General features: G+C 34.7%; 1 protein-coding gene and 2 pseudogenes across 5 annotated transcripts in view; all 3 read left to right on the forward strand.

The window, feature by feature from the left end:
- The first annotated feature begins 626 nt into the window (after positions 1-626).
- On the forward strand, positions 627-18,357 carry LOC133860702 (uncharacterized GPI-anchored protein At1g61900-like; annotated as a pseudogene).
- LOC133860698 (putative disease resistance protein RGA1) overlaps positions 5,473-27,919 on the forward strand; it is a 67,071-nt gene continuing 44,624 nt past the window's right edge. For 4 of the 5 annotated variants that reach the window (XM_062296273.1, XM_062296276.1, XM_062296274.1 and 1 more), the window contains exons 1-4: positions 6,030-6,670; positions 8,810-9,441; positions 11,237-14,443; positions 14,546-14,640. In XM_062296273.1, the coding sequence (XP_062152257.1) occupies positions 9,136-9,441; positions 11,237-14,428 (3,498 nt within the window). In that variant the 5' untranslated portion in view covers positions 6,030-6,670; positions 8,810-9,135 and the 3' untranslated portion in view covers positions 14,429-14,443; positions 14,546-14,640. Of the gene's footprint in view, positions 5,876-6,029; positions 6,671-8,809; positions 9,442-11,236; positions 14,444-14,545; positions 14,641-27,919 lie in introns of those variants that run through there. The other variant, XM_062296277.1, reaches the window with a different exon arrangement.
- Positions 22,469-27,845, forward strand: LOC133861289 (protein DETOXIFICATION 40-like; annotated as a pseudogene).

Consider the following 27,919-nt stretch of genomic DNA (forward strand, 5'->3'; position numbering starts at 1 on the left):
TACAATTAAGCGTTTGGCAAAATAGTAGGTTAGCTTTTAAAATTCTGCATTTTCAAAAAAGTACATCATTACCTGAGATTTGAAAAAAAAGTTTTCTACGTTTTAAATCGCAATTTTTTTAAAAACGCAATTTTTAAACGATTCATTTTATTTGATTTGGTTTAAAATTACATTTTTTGTTTACGAAATCGCAATCTCAAACGCCCTTTAAATATCATTATTCTTTACTATTATGATTTTCTTTTATTTTATTGCATAAAATGATGCACATGATGTTCAGTCATTTAAAATTTTAAATAATGTGTCAATATATATATATGTTATTAGATGTATAAAATATAATTCAGACCACGTTTTTCTTAGAGCATTTCTAGCAGCTTCCCTTCCCTTCCTATCTATTTTTTCTAAATGTAGAGAACAAAACTATTTTTTACTTTCCTATAAAAAAAAAAAATAAAATAAAATAAAATTCCACCCTTCCTTTTAGATTTCCCTATATCAATAAAATATTATTTTTTTTACTTTTAGTTTAATTATTTAATTATTTATTTTATTCTCTCTCTCTCTCTCTCTCTCGTCTTCTCCATCGCACAATGCAAAAACCCAAGCCCCTTTCCCCCCAGAAATTAGCCAAAGCTGGGTTTGACCAAAGGTGAATCAATCCTACGCGTCTTGCATCGAATCAATGGCTACAATCCTACGCATCTTGCATCGAATCAATGGCTACAATCCAAGATGACCTCTCACCTCTGCCTCTCCCCTTCCAATTCTTGTAATGTTATTAAGCTCAACCACGCAAAGCAACCGTGCACGTGCCTCCTCTCCAAGCTATCACGTGATTCACACGTGATCACCTCTGACATAAGGAGCCTCACGTGCTACCCTCCACACGTGTGAACTGCGAAGTTGGGAGCAGGTAGGAGCTAGATCTAGAAGAGCCTGAAACTCCCATTGCAAATTTGCAGCCACTCTCACTGTGACATTTGTTTTCACATTCTAAAGTTCTCAATGTTTTTCTCACATTGTTTTCTTCACCAATTCTATGGTCACATTTCTCTTTGGCAGTGACTAAGTATGGAGCAAAGGGTCTCTTGCAGTCTCACTCTTCAACTTGCTCTATTTCTTCTTCTCTGTAAGTTCTTCCATAGTTTATCTCTGAGTTTCCTTTACTGTTTTACTACTCCTACTCTGTGATTTATGTAAATTTTCTCTTGGGGTCTTCACGAAATTGCTATTCTTTGAGGGAAACTACTTGGTGCTTCTGGGTTATTTGCTGCATTGTGAATTTTTGCTTCTTTTTTTTTTTTTTAATTGTGTGGTTTCTGTTAAATTCTCAGTTGGGTCATCTTGGCATTGCTATGCCTAGGAGGGAAATATTGGGTGTTTATGGGCACGTTATATACATTGTGTATCAGGTACTGTAGATTGTGTGTATTTGCGTTTCTTGCCCAAGTCAGATATGGTTTGGATGTTCAATTTCAAGTGAGCCAAGATGCTATACTCTCATTTTTGCCTTTTTTTGTCAATTTGGTAAAAAGATTTTGTTTTGCATCTTTTTTTTATTTATTTATTTCTTTTTATGAATAAGAGTTTGTTTTGCATCTTTGTAGAAGTTAAAAAATAATGTGGGAGAATATGGTTAGTGTAAGTGTAAGTGTCATTGCATCGAACAAAAGAAAGCTCTTATACTACAGAGACTTTGTACTTTTCTTTTCCGGACTCTTATTCATTCAAAACACAGCCTTAAACACACATGTTTAAGTATATCATTGCATAAATCTGGCTAAATCAAGTACTTCTAATGAGGTAACGGAGTTGTTGGAACTACATACCTGAATGTTTATAGAAAATTCATAACCTCTAGCTTGATTTTGTTAGCTCTAAATATTAGGCTAAAACATGATCTTATATCTAGAAGTGTATCATCAATGTGGATGATGCTTAAAGGTAGTCACTTCTCCTACATTAGGAGATTTTTGAGTACTGAACTGAAAACATTTTCTGCATTAATGCGGCACTGATGAGCTGCCTACCATTTCTTCGTTTACAGCTATATTTTTTAATATCTGTAAAAGATATTAACCTCATTGATGAATGACTTATACTAAAAAGTGAGCTAAAAGAAAAGATTTGTAGGTTCATAATGTTGGGTACATGAACAGACGTAAGGGAAATCAGGAAACCAAATGAATTATCATTTTGATACATTTATTTACAAAAAGAAAAAAAAAGAAAAAAAAAAAAAAGAGAAGCATTTTGATAAGTATAGATTCTTTCTTACACCTATAGTTGATGTCCAATAACCTATTGGAAGGTATAACCGCATAACATTCTATACAAATGGATCATGAGTATCTGTGAACTTACATGCTACATGTCAATTTGGGCTGTTTATGGTGGCTTTATATGGACCCAAACGATTATGTTTCCGTTTGTATAATAAGTAAACCAAGAGACCAAACAGCAAAAATATGTGTAAAACATGAAAAATAGCTAAATGAGATATGCTATGCATTGATAGTATTTAAAAAGAAATGTCACATTGTGTAAATAATTAAAATATAATTATGAATTCTACCCTTAATTAAATGTGCACTCACAGTAAAAACTTTATTCCACTATGTCCTACCATACAAGGTTTCTTCTCACTAAGCGAGTTACTCACTGAGCTGTACATATACCTCTATGCAGGTCTGTGTGAGACCCATTCTGCCCCCTTTATTGATATAAAAGAGTCTCTTCTTATGGAAACAGAGGTCAATGCATTGGCTCCTGATATCTCTCCAAGTGCAGACTCTCAGCCCTTTCTTCCTCTGTTAGCTCCTTCACCATTGATACCATTCACAAATTCCACTGTGCCAAAATTATCAGGTTTGGTTTCTCTTCCCTTTATGGCTACTGCTAAACCTTATAATCTAATTCAACGTATTTTTGCTGTGGTTTCATGTACATGTCCTCAAACTAGTTTGTGACATGAAGAAGCTTTGACTTCCCCATGCATTTAAATTGGACCTTAGTTAATCTTCTCTATCTTGCCTTCCTAATTCTCTAAGGTGCATTTAACATCGAATATAATTTAAGTAGCTCCATTATGTTGTTTGTGTATCTTTATATGCACAGATCAATAATGTCATGGAAGAAAATGGAAGCAATCCTGAATATTAATGTGAAAAATTCAATGAATGATGTATCTATGAAACTGAAGCAATGCTATGATCCATTGTAGTCTTTTTGACCACATAGTGAAAACACAAATACCCAACTATGAAAGCCGGTACTGATGTCTGAACTCCAAAGCTCATGGTCCCATTTATATATCTAAGCGGTACCTTCTTATTCTATGTAAAGTTGAACCAGTTCATTTTTTTCATTGGATGCTTTTGAAGTTCTTCATCATAATGAAAATCCTTCCACTAGCTGTTCCATCAAAATGTTTAACTGGATGCTGCTGATTATCTTCCAGGACTCTGTGCATTAAATTTTTCGGCTTCTGAAAGTGTGATGAGCATAACAACAACTGACTGCTGGGCTTCATTTGCACCATATTTAGCCAATGTAGTATGTTGTCCTCAATTTGATGCAACAGTAGTGATTATTATTGGGCAGTCCAGTAAGTACTCTAGGATCCCTGCTCTGAACAAGCTAAGCACTGCCTCTCAGATGTTGAGAAGATCCTAGAGAGTCAAGGGGCAAATGATAATCTACAAAATATCTGTTCGTTTCACCCAGAGAACCTCACAGAATTCTCTTGCCCTGTTACGGATGTTGATGAGTTTGAGCGCACTATGGACTCCTCAAGACTTATGGTTGCTTGTGGAAGGATTGATCCTGTAAATGAGTGTTGTGACTAAGTTTGCCAAAATGCTATACTAGATGCTGCTAGAAAAATTGCCCTAAATGTTATGTCAAATACGGATGGGTTCCCTGTCTCACTTGAACACTCAACAAGGATTGATGATTGCAAGAATATTGTCCTCCGGTGGCTGGCCAGTAAACTTGATCCTTCTTCAGCAAATAGTGTTCTTAGAAGACTTTCAAATTGCAATGTAAATAAAGGTTAGCATGAAAATAATAAATAAAAAGCAAAAAGAAAGAACATGTATGTCTTAAAATTTGCCAAGACTTTGACAAAGGCCTCGTATTGATATGTTTTTTCATTATGATCTCGAAGAATCAATTAGGATTACTAAATTCTAACTTTGACTTGTTGATCTTCAATTTTGTTTTATTACTTGGTTCAGTCTGTCCATTGGTTTTTCCCAACATGACAAACATTTTGAAAGAATGTGGAAATGTGATAAATAGCCTAACAGCTTGCTGCAAAGCCATGGAGAGTTATGTGTCCCATTTGCAACGGCAAAGCTTCCTCACCACCTTGCAAGCCTTGAATTGTACTGCATCACTTGGCATGAGGTTACAGGAAGCTAATATTTCCTACAATGTTTATAATATTTGTCATATAAACCTCAAGGATTTCTCTCTTCAAGGTCAGTTGAACTCTATACCACTTAAATGAGCAAAAGCATTCCTATCTCAGCCTGGTAGAAAGAAATGATTCTAATAAGTTTTTTTTTTTTTTTTTTTTGTTGATTCGTTGTTGATGCTGGTGGAATCTACTAATGGGATATGCCAGTAGGATCACAAGGTAATGCACTTATTTTGAAAATGTTGTTTTCTAGCTATTTAAACATGCATCATAATCTTGGAGGTTTTAGTTTGATATTCCATGTGATTATTTTGCTTGCATCTCAAGATTTGTAGGAGAGGCATTTATTTGACTTCTTTGTGTAGGTTTGCATTTAGTGTCTCTTGATCTTCTTAGATGTGAATCTTTTACTTACTTTGATTACCTCATAAGATTGGTTTTCTGATAGTCTACATAAGAAAGTCTCTTTGAAAATCAAAGACGCGAAAATTTTCCTGGCCTTGCTACCTTCAGCTTCTGCTACACTGGAAACTTCTGTTAATAAATATGAGCATGGAATTGCATGTCCCCCATACTGCCCTGCAAAGAAAAGAAAAGAAAAAGTGTTGTTTAAATCATCTTAATGATAACATTGCAGCTAGCTCCTTGGCCCTCTAAATCTTATGCACCTGCTTCTACCTGCAATAAAAGTATGGCTCAAATGTTTAATCTTCTTTTTTCAATGGAATCTATTTTTGCTTACAAAGTTCTGCTTCCAGTTTTTACTCCACGTAACCCCACTTTCTTTCTTTCTTTCTTTCTTTCTTTTTTTTTTTAATTTTTTAATTTTATTTTATTAATTTGCTAGCTGTACATTTCTTGAGGACAACATATTGTTTTGCGTTTGCACAATAAGTCAAACTTGGCAATAGATTAATACTCTTGCATTCAAACTTGATGGCTCTCTCCATTTCTTTTTATTTTTTTATTTTTTTATTTTCTTTCTTCCTTGAATTTTTTAATATTTTCTTTATGGAATTTTTATGGGCATTTTGGTTCTATATATTTATGGCCATTGGCCATGTCCATCCGCCTCACTGCAAACACATCTCCCTTGTACGCTCCAACACCTCTCATCACTACAATTGACTCACAAACAACAAATTAATGGTTGAAGCAGTTCTCTTCGACACTGCTGCGAGTATCATTACGAGTTCGGCCTCTCTTGCTCTCCAAGAGATTGGACTGCTCTGGGGTTTCAAAGATGAGCTTAAAAAGCTCGGGAACACGGTTTCCACCATCCAAGCTGTGCTTTTGGATGCGGAGGAGAGGCAGGCCCACAACCATGTGGTCAAAGATTGGCTTGGGAAGCTCAAGGATGCCATGTACGAAGCCGACGACTTGCTGGATGATTACTCCACCGAACTTCTACGCCGACAAGTGATGACACAGGATAAGAAGGCTAAACGGGTAAATTCATAAATTTCCATGAATGATGGTGCGCGTGTCTGACACATATTTGTCACAGTCTGCATACAAATATTTATACTTTCCACTTTAAACTACACCAGTGGGAACAAATTTTTTAATATTTTTAAATTTATATTGATTAAACTAAAATTAAGGGTCCAATGATAGTAATTTTTTTTACAATTTATAAATTCATGCAATATTCTGTATGTGATTATGTCATTATGTTCAGTAATATATTGGGTACAACCTTTAGTATATGACCTTTTTTTTTTTTTTCTTTTTTCTTTTTTCTTTTTTAAAAAAAAGAGGTGTGATGGATTTTTACTTGCTTTTTATTTTTTAACTGATAATGAAAAGTACGATGGAGAGATGTCACTTAATAATCGGGCGGATTTTTAACTACCATCACGAGTCAAGTTTAAAGGACTGGGTTGTCAAACACACCGACTTATTTACAACCCTAGATCATACATAACCCAACAACCCCTCATTAACATAGACACAAACCGAATAGGCTTTGAAAATCAGACAAAGCCGAGACACCTTAATTAGTTAAAGTAGAAGCCTTTGGTCAAAAACAAATATGTCTTAGAATTGTCAGCGCATGTGATGATACTGTGAAGGCAAAATCAATCTCCAGCCTGAACCAGACTCGAAAAATTATTGCACATGTCCACAGAAAACAAAGAAAAAGGCTAGGACATAAAAATTGATGCCGAACAAAATATCAAATAGCATGAAGTTGCTATGTTAGGATACCTCCAGGGAGAAAGAGGGATCTTACATACACAGGTAAACTTGCATGAGCTTGTATAGCATTGTTTATATGAATGTGATGTTTTTATACTATGAGTTGTTTTGATAAACGTATTATTATACATAAGAATCTCAATGGGAAAGAACTTATGTATATCTCTATCAGATGGTTGTATGATTTAAATACTATTATTTCTAAGTCTCACTGAATCAAAAGTAATATAGTAGGTAAGGATGTATGTAGTTGTTTCCAACAATAGAGCTTCTACGTATAAGTCACAGCTGTATAGTATGCTTAAAATGTTTTCTATTAGTCAATGTTTGCTGTATCAACTACCGGGGGGGAGGGTTTCAAATAAAAGTTTATAAAATTGGTAGTTGTTATAGTGTACGCATGACTAAAAAGGAAAAATCGGTTCTTTGCGAAAACTCATTGAATAGTATACCTCTAAGGTCTCAATGTATTTATTTATGTAAAGATGGTGGACTCATAATTTCACCTGTAGAGATGTGGCAACCCCCGCATCCGTGCAGACTCTAATGTTGTGACTGCATGTACTCCGGTATAGTGGATGGTTTGGTAGCCGTGTACTTTGGATGTTATGACTAAAGCTTGCCGTGATGATCATAATTGCTGGACCACGGGTGTCCACTGTTTTGTAGGTTTTATTTATGGTTTGTGACGTTTGTATCACTTGTTATTATATAAATCATTTCTGTTGTGTAATTAATGTGTCTAATTTGAGGAAAGACTTAAATAGATAGATGTAATATGGTTCTTTGGTTATGATTAGATCGTAGTAGAGTTTATATTGTGATTTCCGCTATTCAGGTTTATGTTTTCAACTGCATAGTTAAATAGATGTTACTCTGATTTACCAGGTACATATTATGAGGTATGTATCATATGTTGGCTTTGCGACACATTGTCGTGCCACTGTGATGACTTGTTTATGTTTGTATAAAAAAAAAAATTAAAAAAAAAAACGGGTCGTCACACTTTCTCTTTTGCAGCAATTTTGAATTACTATCCAAATCTATATGCAAGCTTAAATAATGTGATTATTACTATATGCAAGCTTAAATATATTAAGATTTCACTTGTTATACAATTTAGGATTATCATCCATAGATGGTAATTGTTTCATAAAGTAATCGAGATTTTGATTATTCAAAGAAAAGAAAAGAAAAAAGAGTAAATATAATGTGGTATGACTTTAAGATGATAGCGAAAAAAATCTAACATAACTTAAAAATCCTAAATTTACCGAATTCAAAACGAAGTTTTAGTTAATTTAATTTTATATATATATATATATATATATATAAAGTGAATGTGAATGCAATTATTAATTGCATTTGCCTACCTTAAAACTGCATCCACATTTTGAAGCTCCAGAACTCGTGTTACAATTTTTATAATTATATTTCACTGGCAAAATAGCATGTTACCAAACAAAACCATCGGTCAAATTGGAGTAATACATTTTGTAACAATATTTACTCTGTTTATAGCCATATTTTAGTTTTTTTTTTCTTCCTTTTTTGCCTCTTAAAATTCTTTCTTCAGAAATGATGAAAAGAAAGAATTTATTGGTGATTCCTTTATTCTAATCTTATCATCTGAAACAAGGAGAATTTGCTTTAAAGCTTTTACAGCATAAAGTTTTCCTATATGCTGCATTTGTATCGATTTGATGTGAATTCATACACAGATCCAACTTCCAACATTCCATTCTTTAACTTGACATGTATTCCAAAGTACATAAACCTTCACCAAATTTGTGTGAAATGAATGTGCCAGTTTGTGCGATTGTCATTGCCAGTTTTCACACAAATTTCAACATGTAACACAAGTTCTGGAGCTTCAAATAGACTTCAATTACGATTTCTTTACAGCAACGTACAAACATAATTTCAAAAATAATTTTTTTTTAATATTCACAATTTTAAATTTAATAGAAAATAGTAAAATATTACAAAAAAATCACACGCCCAAAAAAGCTCTTAAGTTTTGAGTTGTTTGGTAATTTTATTTTTTAGAACAAAAAAGAAAAGAGAGAAATAAGAAAATTGAATCTGTTTACTTTTCTTATATATATATATATATATATATAGGAACTTTTTTTTTTTTTTATTTGTTTACTTTTCTTTTATTTCTCCGATCCTTATCAGTCAAGTGATTTGAGTTACTTATTTCTTTTGTTCTGCTCAACAATTCTGGAAAGCGATGCCACAAGCATTAGATTCTTGACACCACCAGAGGTAAAGGATCATATACGCTAATGCTTTGATTCCACGCATACTTTAACCTTTTTTTTCTTTTTTCTTTTTTCTTTTGTACTTGAAGAACTATTGAAGGTTCTCAAATATATATGAGGGATAAATGCAGCTATCAATAATACACCAAACACTTCTTCCTTAATTCTACGCTCCCAACACCTCTCATCACTACTTCGACAGCGGGTTTCAGCATCACTCGAATCACCACCACCAAACAAATGGCTGAGGCAGTCCTCTCCGACATTGCTGCGAGTGTAATTAAGAGCTTGGGATCTCTTGCTCTCGAAGAGATTGGACTGCTCTGGGGTTTCGAAGATGAGCTTAAAAAGCTCGGGAACACGGTTTCCACCATCCAAGCTGTGCTTTTGGATGCGGAGGAGAAGCAGGCCAAGAACCATGTGGTCAAAGATTGGCTTGGGAAGCTCAAGGATGCCATGTACGAAGCCGACGACTTGCTGGATGATTACTCCACCGAACTTCTACGCCGACAAGTGATGACACGGGATAAGATCAAGGCTAAACGGGTAAATTCATAAATGTCCATGCATGATGGCGTCCGTAACACATATTTATTACAGTCTGTATACAAATATTTATAATTTCCATTTTAAACTACACTTGTGGGAACAAAAATTTTAACAATTTTTAATTTATATCGATTAAACTAAAATTAAAGATCCTGTGATAGTAAAATTTTCCGTAATTTATAAATTCATGCAAAATGTACCGTGTGTGATTATGTCATTATATTCAGTAATATGCTGGGTACAACCTTTAGTATATATGTCTTTTATTTATTTTTTAAAAAAGAGGTGCGATGAATTTTTACATGCTTTTTTTTTTTTTTTTTTTTTTTTAACTGATAATGAAAAGTACGATGGAGAGGTGTCACATAATAATCGGGCGGATTTCTAGCTACCGTCACGAGTCGAGTTAAAACGACCGAGTTGTCAAACAGGCCAACTTATTTACAACCCTAGATCATAAAATAACCCAACAACCCCTCATTAACATAGACACAAACCAAATAGGCTTTAAAAATCAGATAAAGCCGAGACACCTTAGTTAAAGTAGAAGCCTTTAGTCAAATTTAAAACAAATGTCTTAGAATTGTCAGCGCATGTGATGATACGGTGAAGGCAAAATCAATCTCCAGCCTTAACCAAACACGAAAAATTGTTGCACATGTCCAAAGAAAACACAAACGAAGAAAAAGGGCATAAAAATTGATGCTGAACAAAATAGCAGATAGCATGAAGTTGCTATGTTAGGATACCTCCAGGGAAAATGAGGGATCTTACGTATGTCTACCGGTGCCTTAGACATGGAATACATATACTCTTATTTATAATTGGGCCAGATATTTGCTATTCTGGGATGATATTAACCGCATAATAACTAACAATTGTTAAAAACTGCTAATCGCCACGCCTTGGGGCAGTTAGTGGTTGGTAGAGGCAATTAATATATATAACCGCTAACTGTATACCATTTTATATATAAATATTAATATACAAAATGAAATTGTTTTGGTGCGTTTGATATAGAATTTTCGTATTGAGTTTAATGAAACTGATCTTTATTCATAAATAATAATAATAACAATAATAATAATAATAATATTCTTGAGGTTTGTTACATTTTTAAGCCTATTTCTAAAAAGTGGTTATGCGGTGCAAGTTATGAGTTTCAGTAACCACTAACCATTTAAGGTGATTACGGTTGGTGGTTAGAGGCAATAACTCTTAACTGCAATCGCTTGTACACCCCTAATTACCGTATTTATTCATCCCATCAAGAGATAAGATTCATAATAAAATCAATTCTAATTTTGGTTTCACAATTAATTTGTTATTTTGAATAAGTTAGCGAAGACCCTAAATTTGTGATTAATTAAACTACACTAAATACCATGTGGCATATGGCTACATTTTATTGGGAAATCTCTTACAAATATATCTACAACCTCAACAAAAGAATAAATCCAAATATTTAGGAAAGTCAACATCGTTATTAACTATCATTACATTGTTTAAAATACCTCAACAATATTTCCAAAGAATAAATCCACAAAAACAATTTGTCCGTTATGATGTTAAACCCAACTATCCATGCAAAATCTCCAACGGTAGGGCCGAAGGAGAATCCTAAAACTATCACAATGATGCGATTCGAAATTTCGAATGGGTGGTTGTAAATGAAAGCACAAGTACAAGCATTGTCAATCATGACCTTTATATTTTCCTTAATTCCACACACTTCCCAAAAAATGTTTAACTTTTTGGGATGGATCATACTAAATATTTGAAGGTATTACAGGTACGCATCTTTTTTTCCAAATCGAACCGGCTTGCATATGGCTTTAAAATGGGTCATAGGATCAAGGCACTTTGGAAGAGACTTGATAACATAGCAACTGATCAAATCAAATTTGGCTTCAATGAGCGCCCTATAGGGACACAGTTTGAGCATAGGAAGAGAGTAGATACACACTCTTTTGAACGTGCGAAAGAAGTCATTGGGAGAGAGGATGATATAAATGCTATTAAAGAGTTGTTATTGGATTCCGATGTGAAAGAGAACGTATCCATCATTCCAATAGTTGGGATTGGTGGACTAGGCAAGACCACACTTGCTCAATATGTGTACAACGACGAGGAGGTCCAAAAACATTTTGAGCTAAGTGTGTGGGTGTGCGTCTCTGATCCTTTTGATGTGAAAGCTATTGTTCAAAAGATTGTAGAATGTTCCACTGAAAGGAGACCCGAAAGCCTTGAGATGGATTTGTTGCAACGTCAGCTTCGAGCAAAGATTGATGGAAAACGATATTTACTCGTTTTAGACGATGTATGGAATGAGAATCGTGGTACATGGTTGGACTTGGAAAAACTGTTATCAGGTGGCCTCAAGGGAAGCAAAGTTTTGATTACTACACGTAGCAAAAGAGTTGCAGAGATTACAGGCACGGTACCATCGTATCTTCTAGAAGGTCTATCTGAAAGCAATTCTTGGGATTTATTTAAGAGAATGGCCTTTAAAGACGGGGAAGAACCAAATAATCCAAAGTTAGTAGAAATCGGAAGGGAGATCATTGAAAAGTGTGCACAAGTTCCACTTGCTATAAGGAGCATAGGGAGTCTATTATACTTAAAATACTCAGAAGCTGATTGGCTGTACTTTAAAAGTAATGAACTTTACAAAATAACTCAAGATGACAATAGTATTTTCCCAATACTTAAGTTGAGTTATGATCATCTCTCGCCACAATTGAAGCAATGTTTTGCTTTTTGTTCGTTGTTTCCAAAAGATCATGAAATTGAAGTGGAGGTGTTGATTCAGCTATGGACAGCTCAAGGCTTTATTCATTGGTCAGATAGAACCAGATGTCTTGAAGATGTTGGTCGTGAGTATTTTATGGATTTGCTTTGGAGGTCTTTTTTCCAAGACATACAAAGAGATGAATATGGTGATATAAAAAGATGCAAAATGCATGACCTTATTCATGATCTTGCACAATCAGTAGCAGGGTACGAGTGCATAATTTCAAATCCAAATGCTGAAAAAGTAGTTGAAAGAAATATCCATGTGGCATTTGATTCCTTAGATTCATTAAGGGATATTCCACCTCCCTTGCTCAAGGCCCACAAAATGAGATCGCTTTTTCTACATATTCCAAGTCTACCCTCTTGGACAACTCTCCAGGGGAATAAGTCAACATATGACACACTTATTTCAAGTTTTAAATGCTTGCGTGCCTTGAATTTTAGTTGCTTGAATATTCAAGAAGTGCCGGATTCCATTGGCAAGTTAAAGCACCTAAGATATCTTGATCTTTCTTGGAATGGTGATATAGAACTACTCCCCGCTTCTATAACTAAGTTGCTAAATTTGCAAACACTAAGACTTAATTGTTGTAGTGGGCTTAAAGAATTGCCAGAAGACCTTAAAAACTTGATCAGCCTTAGGCATCTTGATCTTTCTCAGTGTAATCGTATCGAACTACTCCCCGCTTCTATAACTAAGTTGCAAAATTTGCAAACACTAAGACTTTGGTATTGTTTAGGGCTTAAAGAATTGCCAGAAGACATTACAAACTTGATCAGCCTTAGGCATCTTGATCTCAAGGAGTGTCGGAGCTTGACTCATATGCCGCATGGGTTGGGAAAGTTGACCGCTCTCCAAACACTGTCGCAATACACTTTGGGGAAGGAGGGAAGTCGTATTCCAAAGCGAAAGGGTGGGCTAGCCGATCTGGAAAGTTTAGATGAGTTGAGAGGAGAATTAGATATCATTGGTTTAAAGCACTTGAGATCTTCTCCATTAGAAGCCAAGGCTGCAAACTTGGAGAGGAAGCAAAACCTTCGAACTTTGATATTAGAGTGGGCTGGCCCAAATTTTGATTACCATGATAGTGATAAGGCAATAGAAAATGATGAACAGCTGTTGCAAAACCTTCAGCCACACTTCAATTTGAAAAAATTAATTATAAATGGGTATGGAGGTTTGAGGTTATCGGGCTGGGTGTCCTCGCTCTCGAATTTGGTTGATATTAAGATATTCAATTGTAAATGGTGCCAACATATCCCTCCATTGGACCGATTACCTTCTCTCAAGAATCTTATTCTTCAAAATTTAAGTGCGCTGGAGTACATAAGCAATGATGGAAGTGACGTGTCCTCTTTATCTCTTGAAAGTCTCGAACTTAAGGATTTGCCTAAGTTGAGGGGATTGTGGAGGATGAGGGAAGCAGCAACAACAGAGCATGAGCCACATCATCATCTTCCATCATTTCCATCATTTCCATGCCTTTCTGATTTAATTATTAAGAAGTGTCCTATGTTGTCTCTAATGCCAGTAGTGGCACAAGGGAGCGAAACAGCACACTCCTCTTCCTCTCCCTTTTCGGATCTCTCCAAATTGAAGTTTCTTTCTCTTAAGGGATTAGAGCAACTTGAATCTCTGCCAGTGGAGTGGCTGCAAAACCTCACTTCTCTTGAGAGTCTGGATATTCGGAAGTGTTGTAAACTACGAATATTCATGTCTCCACTCTTTCAACATCTCTCCGCGCTTGAAGATCTAAGGATTTGTAAGTGTAGGGAACTTATCAGTCATGAGAATGAAGAGGGCACACAATGGGTTGGACCTACAATACTTCGTCGTCTATCTATAGAAAAGGTTCCAAACTTGGTGTCTCTCCCAAGGGAGCTTAGACATGTTACCACTTTGCAAGAGCTTTACATAATGGACTGCCCTGCACTGAACTCTTTACCGGAGTGGATAGGCGACCTCACTTCACTTGACGAGCTTTTGATCTGGTGGTGTCCCAATTTAATATCACTGCCTGAAGGTATGCGCCGCCTCACCTCTTTACGTCGGTTGATAATTCGGAATTGTCCTCGCTTGCAGAAAAGATGTGAACGAGGAACAGGAGGGGATTGGCCAAAGATTGCTCACGTCTCATACTATACGGATCGGGATTCCAACTTCTACCTTTCGTCTGAAGAGGATTGACCAATTATTCTTCAGGTTTTTAAGTCACCAATTAGACAGTAATTTTCTTCTTCTTATTGTTCGTCTTCGTTTTACTTTTTCAGGATTTTGATATATAATATTTGATTTCATATGCAGAACTAACTGTACCATGGAACAAACGAGGGTTTAAGAAAAGACATATTTTCAGACCTTGCCGACAATCAGATTTGCCCGAAGCTCTCAAATTTCCAGTATTGTTTCCTATCTTTCACTACAATGGCATTCCTGTATCAAATTTCCAGTATTGTTTCCATTTGAAATTTGATAGTATCCCGTATTGGGTAAAACACTTATGATAGACCAAGGACGTCACTCCAATCCCAAATTTTCATCAAAAAAAAAAACCTCAATAACTTTTTTGCATAATTAATTCTCTGTTTTCTCAAAATCAAATGTATGCAGATTTAGACAGATTCTTTTTATTGTTATAGTTACTGGAGTCTAACATCAACTCTCTCTGTTCGTGGATTGATTTTACCTTTTTACTGTTTTCATTGGAAAATTTTGAATCTATTATTTTGGTTTTTGATGGTCAGAGAGGCATTCATAGAAACGCATTAATTCATGAAATGGGTGTGAGAATCATTGAGGGATTTTTGCAATATGCTAGAATATGGAAGCAATCCTGAATATTAATGTGAAAAATTGAATGAATGATGTATCTATGAAACTGAAGCAATGCTATGATCCATCGTAGTCTTTTCTACCACATACTGAAAACACAAATACACAACTACAAAAGGTAGAACTGACGTCTGAACTCCAATTAAAGTTCATGGTCCCATTTTAACTAAGTGATACCTTCTTATTCTATGTCAAGTTGAACCACTTCATTTTTTTAATTGGAAATCCTTTCATATCTCTTCCATCAAAATGCTTAACTGGATGCTGCTGATTATCTTCCAGGACTTTGTACATTAAACATTTCAGCTTCTGAAAGTGTTATGAGCATAACAACAACTGAATGATGGGCTTCCTTTGCACCATTTTTAGCCAATGTAGCATGATGTTTTCAATTTGATGCAACGGTAGTGATTATTATTAGGCAGTCCAGCAAGTACTCCAGGAGACTTGCTCTGAACAAGACTCATGCTAAGCACTGGCTCTCTAATGTTGAGAAGATCCTAGAGAGTCAAGGGGCGAATGAAATATCTAAAAGATCTGTTCCTTTCACCCAGAGAACCTCACAGAATTCTCTTGCCCTGTTGTGGATGTTGATGAGTTTGAGCGCACTCGGGACTATTCAAGACTTATGGTTGTTTGTGAAAGGATTGATCCTGTCAATGAGTGTTGTGACCAAGTTTGCCAAAATGCTATATATACTAGATGCAGCTAGAAAAATTGGCCTAAATGGTATGTCAAATTCCGATGGTTTCCCTGTCTCACTTGAACACTCAACAAGGATTGATGATTGCAAAAATATTGTCCTCTGGTGGCTGTCCAGTAAACTTGATCCTTCTTCAGCAAATAATGTTCTTAGAAGACTTTCAAATTGCAATGTAAATAAAGGTTAGCATGAAAATAATAAATAAAAAGAAAAAAGAAAGAACATGCATGTCTTGAAAATTTGTCTAGGCTCTGACAAAGACCTCGTATTGATATGTTTTTTCATTATGATCTAGAAGAATCAATTAGGATTACTAAATTCTACCTCTGACTTGATGATCTTCAATTTTGTTTTATTACTTGGTTCAGTATGTCCATTGGTTTTTCCCAAAATGTGATAAATGACGAGACAGCTTGCTGCAAAGCCATGGAGAGTCACGTTCTCAATTGCAACAGCAGAGCTTCCTCACCAACTTGCAAGCCTTGAAAATTGTGCTGCATCAATTGGCATGAGGTTATAATCTTTCTCATATAAACCTCAAGGATTTCTCTCTTCAAGGTCAGTTGTACTCTATACAACTTAAATGAGCAAATGCATTCCTATCTCAGCCTGGTAGAAAGAAATGATTCTGATAAGTTTGTTTTTCTTTTTTCTTTTTTTCATCGTTGATGCTGGTGTAATTTACTAATGTGATATGCCAGTGGGATCACAAGGTAATACTTTTATTTTGAAAATGCTGTTTTCTAGCCATTTAAACATCATGATCTTGGAGGTTTTAGTTCGATGTTCCATGTGATTATCTTGCTTGCATCTGAAGATTTGTAGGGGAGGCCTTTATTTGACTCCTTTGTGTATGTTTGCTTTTAGTGTCTCCTGATCTTCTAGGACGTGAGTCTTTTACTCACTTTGATTACCTCATAAGATTGGTTTTCTGATAGTCTACATAAGAAATGGTTCTCTTTGAAAGCCAAAGGTGTGAAAAGTTTCCTGGCCTCGCTACCTTCAGCTTCTGCTACATTGGAAACTTATGTTAATAAATATGAGCTTGGAATTGCATGACCCCCCTACTGCCCTGCAAAAAAAAAAAAAAAAAAAGAAGAAAAAAGTGTTCTTTAAATCATGCTGAAACTTGAATGGAGTTAGGTTCTATGAGATGTGGCATACACTTATTCTTAAATTTTATTTATAAAAAAAAATGATTTGCTCACTATAGCTAATTACACCAAGCCACACACTACAAAATGTAGCTGTTGATAGTAATCTAATTGTTACATTTAAAATGTTTCTGGAAATTCCCTTCTTTATTCTTCAGTGAGAATTCTGAATAACTTTGTTTCATTCCTCTTAAATCTTTTCTTTAGAGTCTGGCTGCCTTTTACGAAGTGTTGGAATACGGGTCTCATATTTTCTTGGGCATAGAAAATAATACGAGACTTGCCTTCAAATGCAACTTATGATAAAACTTCAGGGGTCGGCTTCATTTGTGATCTTAATGATAACATTGCAGTTCCTTGGCCCTCTAAATCTTATGTACCTGCTTCTACGTGCAATAAAAGTATGGCTTAAATCTTCATTTTTCAATGGAATCTAATTTTGCTTACAAAGTTCTACTTCCACTTTTTACCGCACCCTCCCACTTAGCCATTTTCTCCCTCCTACTTTTTTGTTTTTTTGGATGAATCCCTCCTACTTTTTTATTGATTTCTTCTTGGACTTTATGGAATTGCAGCTACCAAACTTCCAACACTCCCCACAGCAACATCTGCCCAAAGTGGTAAGGGACTTAGACCTATATTGTTACACAAAAACAAGTCAGTTTTCTAATATGTCAGGCTTCTAGCTGCTGGCTGAACTCTATTTACTTCCGCATATCAACTGGTAGGACATGCACTATAAATGTCATCTGCTAGAAAATTCATTCCAAAGTAAACTCATGCTAATAATTGTAGTTATAGAATTGGAGTTCTCATAATTCGTTAGAATCTCACTCAGTTAAATAAGGGCCTTGTCTTTTTGTTTTAAATCTCTTTGAAGCCTAATAATCCTCCTGTTTATACTAGCTTCCTCTAGGTGCTCATGGCAAGTTTTGATGCATTATTGCTTCCCTTGTTGTGTTAAATAACTCACTTCCTTTGGATTTTCTTACATTGCTCAGTTACAAGATTTTCTAGTAGCTATAGAAAAAAGCTGACCCTAGTGGAGTTAGAATCTTATCTTTTATAATTTTTAGCGACTCTACTAATCGTCGTTTCTCCATTAAGTAATAGCTTCACTCAGATCCTTCACTCATATATTGCAGGTTGATACACCGACAACTTGATATTTCCCCTGCTTGTGAGCTCATTACTGCTTCCCAACATGCTTCTTTGATATTCCTTTTCACTGTTACTTGGTTTTTTTGGCCACAAACAGAAGCTGCTCTTTCTGCAACAAACAGCTTCATAAATCTTGACAACTGGTATACATGTGGAGAGAATGAGAGTGGGAGGGGGTTAGGGGTATGCTAGTTGCAATCACATGTAATTAGTTTTTTTTTTTTTTTGGTTATATAATGAAATATAAATGAAGATAAATTTTTATCCTGCCTATACACTACACTGTAAGTTAAGAGTGCACATGTTATATTTCCTTCTTTCTCTTTGTTATTTCTTTATAATTAAGAGGCAAAACTTTAAATTTCTTATAAGAGCTCTAATCTATTATTGCTACTTCCTTACCTAGAGAGATTATTTAATATCTTGAAGAAAGTGATTAGTTATGGTTTTAGTTAAATCACAAATTCTCATATTCTCATACTTCTTTGGGATATATGATACGTGCCATTTGATATATATAAGCATGTCTCCATTATCAAAGTCATTTACACACTCAGATTTTGACATGGATAAAGTTTTATCTCAAACTTGGTTGGAAGAATTTCATCCAACTTATAGCCTATTCCAGCCAAAATGCGCTTGATTTTTACTTACAGTTTTTATTTGATTGGTATGTTTTTATATGCATTTTTAAAACTGTACATGAAAACTATATTCATTTTGGACATAAATTAATTTAATAGTATGAGTTTAAAGAATTTTTCTCTTACACAACAATCTGAAGTAAAATTTAGTTATGAGAATTAGTGGACAAAAACATTATTATCAGCCTCTAACTCTGATCACGAACTGATCTTGGCATTTTCTTTTGTTTTTGGATATCACTAGTATTCTTTATGTTTTGCTTTTTTTAGGGTGGACTTTGTATTCGGCGACGAATGAAATTACGTTTTCAAATTCGATTGGTGCATACATAATTACAAAATGAAAGAAAAATGTTGCAAAGCCATAATTGTATAATTGTAGGATGTTCAAATTTTTTCTCCAAATTAGGTTGGATGAATTAAGTTTTTCTAACCTAATTTATTAAGTTGACTTCTCTCTTTAGAACAAACGATTTTTACATGAATTTTTAAAAATGTATTTGTGAATCAAATGTTTTGTTAATTAAATAAATAGAAGATGTCAGTTTAATCAATTAGGTTGAAGGAAATTCTTCTAATTTGTTGGGAAAATTGTTACTCCCACAACCCATACAAGCCCACGACTGGGTCTGTGGCCTCATTCGGTCCATCAAGCCCAACAAGGAGTCATACTTTGTCAGATGTCCATGAAGTTTTAGTCGGTTATAAATGCTTCGGATCTAGCCCATAAGGACCTCGAATAAGGAAGCCTCGGATGCTCCTTACTTAGAGAATCTCATGAACAATACTCAATCAAGGACTCCTGAATGCGAATATCCATCGATTGGCAAGACTAGGGATAAATATAGTCAATAAGTCTCAGGACATCACTGTCCCTGGAACATGAAAAGAAATTCATACGGAATGCCCATATCCAGATGATTCTGGGACCGGATTTCTTGGGACTACCATAAAGTGATTGTGATGAAAAATACAGGGATCCTTATCCCGGTATTATAGCAAGGAGTTATGGGGAAGATTTGACTCATAATCTTTGGAAGGGTGCTGGAAAGTTTCAATCCCGGATCCTCCCAGATTACCTCTTATCCCACACGATACGAGATATATAAGGGACTTATTTGAATTCAATTATGAAGCAATCTTGGCCGAACAAGATTTCTAGCTGGACGAGCTCTAACTCTACACGATTTGGAATTAGAGTCCTAGTTGGATTCTAAGGAGAATATTCTCAATACATAAAAACTATATGCCTATAAATAGGCCCCTACATAGGTATCAAATTTATCTGATTTTTTCTGTGCTCTCACATTCTTCATATTTTGTCTACAAGAATCTGATTTAGGCATCGGAGTGAGACCTCGTCAGCACACCCGACAAGCTTATTTGTTTAATTTTTTTGTCTTGTAGGTTGCATGAAGAGCGCATTCCGAGACGGCGCGTCACCAGACTGAAAACTGTACCAACATAACTTAACTTAAAAGGAAAAATTTGTTCGAATTAAAATTCCGCCAACCCAATTTGAAATCAAACTTTGTGCAAAGGATAAAATTAATTCAGAAGTTTGGTGTTGAATTGTAAACAAAGCAAAAGAAAATTTCAATTTGGCTTGTAGCACATAAATATACATTATGGAGTGCTGAGTTGGCCGGACAGATTGTAATTATTTACATTTATATCAATATATATGGGATGTGATATATATATATTTGGAAAGAAACTTTGGCCTTTGATATCTCTCTTCCCTGCAAGAAAATATGTTTACAAAATTTGACGCGTGTCGCCTCCTATGCGTCTTGGGCATCTCGGCAATATATATGGGATGTGATATATTCGAATATTCTTTTTTTAATGTTATTCTACTTTTGAGGCCAATATAGCTTAGATATTGAATTGAAAGGTCCAAACTAAAACTTTTATCTATTTGAATATAATTCCTTTGACGATTGTTTGGGTTATTCACCAATCAATTGATGCTTAATTGCCTATGAAATGTATCAACTTCATAGAAGTGTGGAAGAATATGGGCGGATCAGAATATCTTACAATTTTTTTTAAAAAAAATTATAAATTTTTAAATTATATGAATTTATTTCGTTTCATACTTCGAACGATATGAAAGATACTAAATATTAAAAATGTGACATTTAACAATTAGAATTGAGTATAATTTACCAGGTTCTTACATTGCTTTGGGCAAAAAATTGTGTTTTGGTTTAGTAAAGAAGAAACGTCTCTTTAAAAGTAAAGAAAAAGCCATTTCATTTTTTTTTTTGGCTATCTCAATAACATGTTATATCTTTAATATGTAGTATTTTTCATGTTGTTCGATGTAAAGAACGGCCTGAATTCATATAATTTGATAATCTAAAATTTCTTTGAAATTGTAAAGAATCCTAATCCTGTGACTAAATCAACTAAAATAATATAACAGTATAATTATTGATAAATGATTGGCTCTAACACCAAAAAGTTTAATTACTAACCTCACATTCGCTACCATTAACAACGAGGGATGGTGATTTCTTCTAAATTTTTTTAATAGGTGGCATTTTTCAAATATTTTGATGCTTAAAAACGGACTAAATCGTGTAATTTGAGAATTTATAAATTTTTTAAAATTGTAAAAAATCCTGATCTATCAGCCCCTCGCATACTGTCAAAAAATCAGATCCCCAATATTGAGTAACAAAAATGAAGCTATATTAATCATTAAACATTTTCAACATTGATGGCTTCGTTGTTGGCTTCCTTTTTGGCAACTTTCACATTAATGCGCGCTTCACCTTCCAATTAAATTCCTTGTAATATTCATTTCGTGGAAATCTCTTACAATTCATATTCATGAGATAAATCTACAAATAATAATAATAATAATAATAAAATAGATAAAAAAATAGATAAAACTTTCATTCGAACTGGGTTGAAAAAATTTACTCTAACCTAGTTTATTAAATTGATAATGAGTCCAAAATATCTGAAATTTTCACATATTTTTATTATATTTTAGACAACATGTCAGCTTAATAAAATTTAAGCAAAAACTGTCCAATAAAAAAAAATAGTCATTTTTTACGCATGTTTGTTTTGACTTTTTGTCAACCTTAGATGGCAAAATACGAAGTTGTTGGTCAACCTTACATAGTAAAATATCTATGTGTTTATTTATTTTTTTCTAAAATTTTATTAAAATTTTTGAAGATTTAGTTATAGGTATTTTTGTAAATTTCGTTTAATTCTAACTAATACTTAAATTTTAGCAATTTTTTTTTTCTTTTTCCTAAAAATAAGAATGTGTATTTTGAGAATTTTAATAGGATTTAATGAAAAATCCTAATGTAGGACCCCTAATTGATACTTTCTAAAAATTAGATACTTAAATTGAGACGTTTTGAGGTTCAGATACCTTCTCTAAAAAATTGTAAAATTTCATTACCTTAAAAAGTAAAGTTCTCCCGATAATTTAATTTAAACAACAATTGTGACGTTAACATGACAAAAGTCGTCATTTCTACCTTAAAATGCACGCTTCCAAGCAGCTACATCCATTCCATTCTCTCCTTAAATTCGTTCTCCACTGCCAGTTTCAGACACTGTGGGGCCCACCCCATGTGAGGGGCTATTGTACCATTATTGTGTGGGTGTAGTATAAATAGCATTTTCCTTCAGATATACATACATATATATACACCACCCCAAGCCCCAGAAGCTCTCATCTCTAGCTAACTCAATCCACATGGGGTCTTCAGAAAACAACATCCATCAACCTTTGCTTCAAACCAACTCGCAATCTCTCTCATCCCAATCATCCGCCACAAAGGATCAATCAAGCGGCGAGCTCGAGAGCATATTGTCCGACACTACCCTGCCCTTCTTGCAGCGTCTCTGGCCCGCTACATGGATCGAACTCAAGCTCTTTTTCCACCTCGCCGCTCTGGCTGTTATTGTTTACATGATCAACTACCTCATGTCCATGTCCACCCAAATCTTTTCCGGCCATCTCGGTAACCTCGAGCTTGCGGCCGCCTCTCTCGGCAACACCGGCATCCAAGTCTTTGCCTACGGCCTCATGGTACGTAATTCAAAAACAGTAATTCTATTTAGTAGATGTGGGACAAAAAAATCAAGTGTTTGATAATTTTTGTTTTTTTTTTCAATTCTTTCAAATAGTTAGGAATGGGGAGTGCTGTGGAGACTCTATGTGGGCAGGCATATGGAGCCCAAAAATACGAAATGCTAGGCGTATATTTGCAAAGATCAACCGTTCTCCTCACTTTAGCGGGTGTCCTCCTCAGCATCATATACATTTTCTCCAAGCCCATCCTAATATTTCTCGGCCAGTCGCCTGAAATTGCTTCTGCCGCCGCAGTTTTCGTCTACGGCCTAATCCCACAAATCTTCGCATACGCAGTAAACTTCCCCATCCAAAAATTTCTCCAGGCTCAAAGCATAGTGACGCCAAGCGCATATATATCAGCAGCCACGCTAGTTATACACCTTTTGCTAACCTGGGTGGCAGTTTATAAGATCCAGCTTGGCTTGTTGGGCGCGTCGTTGGTGCTGAGCTTTTCATGGTGGATTATAGTGGCGGCACAGTTTGTGTATATAGTGAAAAGTGAGAGGTGCAAGTACACGTGGAGAGGGTTCTCTATCCAAGCTTTCTCGGGCTTGGGAGGGTTCTTCAGGTTGTCTGTGGCGTCTGCTGTGATGCTGTGCTTAGAGACGTGGTACTTTCAGATTCTTGTTCTGCTGGCTGGGTTGCTAGAGAACCCTGAGCTGGCTCTGGATTCTCTATCCATTTGGTAAGACAAGTTGCTTTCCTATTTTGTTTCTTTTAAGGTGCATGTATAGCTTCTTGTTTTGTTTCTTTCTCTCTTATCATCATCATCAGTAATGAGGCGAGCTGGCCACACAGATGTACGTCCTACCCCTCAATTCATCTACTTGGGCTTACTTACCATATTGAGTCATTGAGTCACAATCTTTCATTTGGCATTTACCATTTCAGAAACCATTTGAAATTGGAACTCCTCCATAGATGGGGATCCCAAAAAACAAAACAAAAAAAAAAATAATTGAATGTCACTTTCACCAATTGCCTCACAATTCACAAACGCCTCTCCTCAGTCCCCTGCCACCTCCTCTCCTCCGGCCATAGAGTTCCTATCCGGTCACCTCTCTCGTCGGGCAGGGGTGGTTTTGGCCACGTGCCCTCAACTGACTTTTGGGGTTGCCGAACAACCTCTAGCTAGAAACTAAAGGAGTGGTCGACCACCATACGCACTATTGAAAGATGATGGGAGAGGTAGCGGGATAAGAACTCGATATAGTAGTGAAGAGGTAATGGAGGAGTTGAAAGAGAGGTAATGGTAATATTTGGAACCAGATTAAAGTTATTTCACCCCGTCAAATGGTACTCATGTAAGTTTGACATGGCCTTATAATGATTTAATGGTTCTTAATTACTAACCATCGAAAATAAGATTTTATATAGAAAAGAACCATTTGAACAAACAAATTGATCGAAAACCTTTTAGGACAAGGATTTTTCTTTCTCCCATTTTTTGTTGGTGCATGGAATGCTGCTTGGGAAAAGTTGGGTAAATTGGTTCTTTCATAGTCTGTGAAGGTCAAACATAATTTTTTTTCTTCAATAATTAGCAAAACTTTGCTTAGTTTTAGTTTTTCATTTTTTGTTTTCTTTTAATTTTTATTTTTTAATGGGTTGCTAATTGCAGCACAACAATATCTGGATGGGTTTTCATGATCTCGGTTGGGTTCAATGCAGCTGCAAGGTCAGTCTATTATATCCTCTATCATAATTTAAATGTCTTAATTTTTTAGGACGTCTTAAAATGTATATTCACTTAATTAATAAAATTTCTTAGGCTAACACACACATTCTCCCACAAACAACTTCTCTTATATATATATATATATATATATATATATATATATATATATATATATATATATATATTACTTAGCCCTCATAAACTTTAGCTAGACTAATTAATGCTACATAGTATTACATCTCTATATCTCACTTCCAATATTTTACTAAAAACAATGTATATACTAATATTTCCTAGTTCATGACAAGCAGTGTGAGAGTGAGCAATGAGCTTGGAGCAAGAAATCCAAAGTCGGCAGCATTTTCTGTGGTGGTGGTGACAGTGATCTCTTTCATTATCTCTGTCATCGCAGCGTTAGTTGTGCTTGCTTTGCGCGATATCATAAGCTATGCCTTTACTGAAGGTGAAGTTGTGGCCGCTGCTGTCTCAGATCTCTGCCCACTTCTAGCCCTCACCCTCGTCCTCAATGGAGTTCAACCTGTCTTATCAGCTACATATATTGCATAATTATCACCGATTGAAACCGGTTTTTAATTATGAGTTATACTTGAGACTTGTATCATTTGATATCGATCAAAGTCGTTGTCACATCCAGTATGGAATTGAATGGGTTGTAACTTTGTAGCCAAGTCTCGGGATAGGCAACCTATAAACTAGATTAAAATTTCTTAGTACCATATGTGAGTATACTAATAGGCGAGTGTAGTCGCCAAAAGAAAAGGTCTACCATTGAGTCAGTACCGATAGGATGGACAGTCGTGGATGTCGGCTGTGGAGCATAATAGTATATATATATATATGTTACGATCATAAATGTCCTACATGGTTTAAGTACAATCTTAACTATATGTTTATAAGCTCTTGGTTGGGTACCTTCCACATGTAAGCCAAATTTTAAGGGTGAGTTCTAACTACTTAAGGCTTAGCTTGTATCATCGCGACCACCCCTTATTGATGGCGATTAGTGCGGGAGTGGTGTGACTATCCCCATGATTTTTTGGTATAATTTTTTAGAGCTATTATATTATTCAGAAGGAAAAACAGTAATTCGTCATTTTGAGAGCAATAATAGTACTCAACAACCAAATAACGAATTAGTTATTTCATAAAACATTGTGTAATTACTTCTTATTTTTTTGTCCTAACTAGTGCGTGCAGAATAATCATTATTACTTATTAAAAGAAGGTCTAATTTGATAGTGATCAATGACATTTTGCAGGTGTAGCTGTTGGGTGTGGATGGCAAGCTTTTGTTGCGTACGTAAATATTGCATGTTATTACGGGGTTGGAGTACCCTTGGGTTCACTTCTCGGGTTTTACTTCAAACTTGGTGCTAAGGTGCTTCCAACTTTTTGTGGATTTAGTGCTCTTTAATTTGGAGCATAATTACATTTCTTCATTTTTTTTTATTTTATTTTTTTAATTCAGTCTATTAAATTGATATATATTCTTAGAGCAAGCAATTTTCATATATATTCTTAATGCATGTAAGACATACTTTATTAAAAAATATGAGAATTACATGTTTTAAGACATGTAATTTAATAGACTGAGTTAGAAGAATTTCTTTTAACTTAATTTGAAAGAAAATTTTGTCTATCATCAAGTCTAATAGCCCCTTTTCACCAAATATAATTAAAGACGATCTAGATCCTCATCAAACGTGAGAGGGTCTATGAGGCCTATTTGTCCGAGTAGACGGACAAGTTGCCTGAAATTTGTTTGGGTAGGTAGGTTCCGTAAAATCTCTCTCATATTTACTGTCTAAATTACTAACCATTCGAATGAAAAAATTGCTAAAAATATTTAATCAATTAAAGAAAAACCAAAAACCAATTCGTCAAATATATTAATTGTCCAAAATATTAACAGCTTGAATGAGAAAGAATGTTTGTTTGTTCTTAATGAGGGCAGAGAAAATTGATGTGGTGGAGATTGATTGAGGTGCATGTATATTACAGGGGATATGGCTGGGAATGATTGGTGGCACGGTGGCGCAAACTCTCATTTTGATGTGGATAACGTTTCGGACAAACTGGAATAAAGAGGTAATTAATTAAGTCCCTTCAAAGTTCAAATCCTTCTCTCTCTCATTGATAAGTAAATGCAACAAGTTTATCTCATCATAGTGCAAAATATTGTGATTTTGTGCTTTCCCAAAGCTGCTTAGGCCTTAGAGCCCATATAATTTTAAGAGTAATGCTTGGTATATATTCGACTCAATCTAGTCCTATTCTTATTTTATTGGGTTGACGTGGTACTGATTATCACTATCAATTTTTATCAAAAAAGAAACAAATTTAAAGGCTGATTATATTGGTACTGTCATATCAGCCCAATAAAATAACAGTTGAATGAAAGTTGAGTATTTAGAACTACTCATCATATTAATTAGGCATATTTAAAATTGGGTTAGGTTGGATTTGGGTACTTCTCATATTGGGCGCTGATTGAGCAATAGAACTAGGCCGGAGCAACTCAACGGAAATTGAGGCTTAAAAAAAAAAAAAGTTAAAACAAGGCCTTTTTAATTTTAATAATAAATATTCAAAATTTATTTAAAAATCATTATTCTAGCTTTTTGAGAAGTAAAATTACTAATTAAATTTTCATATTCAAGTTTTGGTAATACATTTTTCTCAATAGATAATATGCCTAATCCATTTTTATCATTCTTATAAAATAGTCTATTGTAACTAGGATTTAAGTGGTTGTATGCTAAAATCAAGGGCATGGTGATTATAAGTGATCAGAACTCCCAACAATGATAAACTAAAATGAACTGCGTCTGACAATAAGTATAAAATATATATATATATATATATATATATATATATATATATATATATATATATATATATATATATATATATATATATATATATATATAAAAATCAATAATGAAACCATGCCTAATCCATTTTATCATTCTTATAAAATAGTCTCTTGTAACTAGGATTTAATTAGTTGTGTGTTAAAATCAAGGGCGTGCCGATGATAAGTGATCAGAACTCGAACAATGATAAACTAAAATCAACATCGTTTGATAGCAAGTATAAAATATAATAAAATAAAATAAAGAAAGAAAAGATTAGAAGTGATTGAAGAAAATAAGAGAAAAAAAAAAAAAAAAACAGAGTCATGTCTTTATTGTTTATATCAAAATAAATTCAAAATATGTTAAATTGCAGGTGGAAGAAGCTACCAAAAGGTTGAACAAGTGGGGAGGACAAGAAGGAACCACTTTGAAGAGCTGAAACAAGTTACGAAGTTAACCTGATCGATCTTGATCATTTGTGCAGCCTGATGAACGTACAGCGTTTGACTAAAA

The sequence above is a fragment of the Alnus glutinosa genome, chromosome 2 (genome assembly GCF_958979055.1).
Source record: "Alnus glutinosa chromosome 2, dhAlnGlut1.1, whole genome shotgun sequence".
In the NCBI taxonomy this organism is placed as follows: domain Eukaryota; kingdom Viridiplantae; phylum Streptophyta; class Magnoliopsida; order Fagales; family Betulaceae; genus Alnus; species Alnus glutinosa.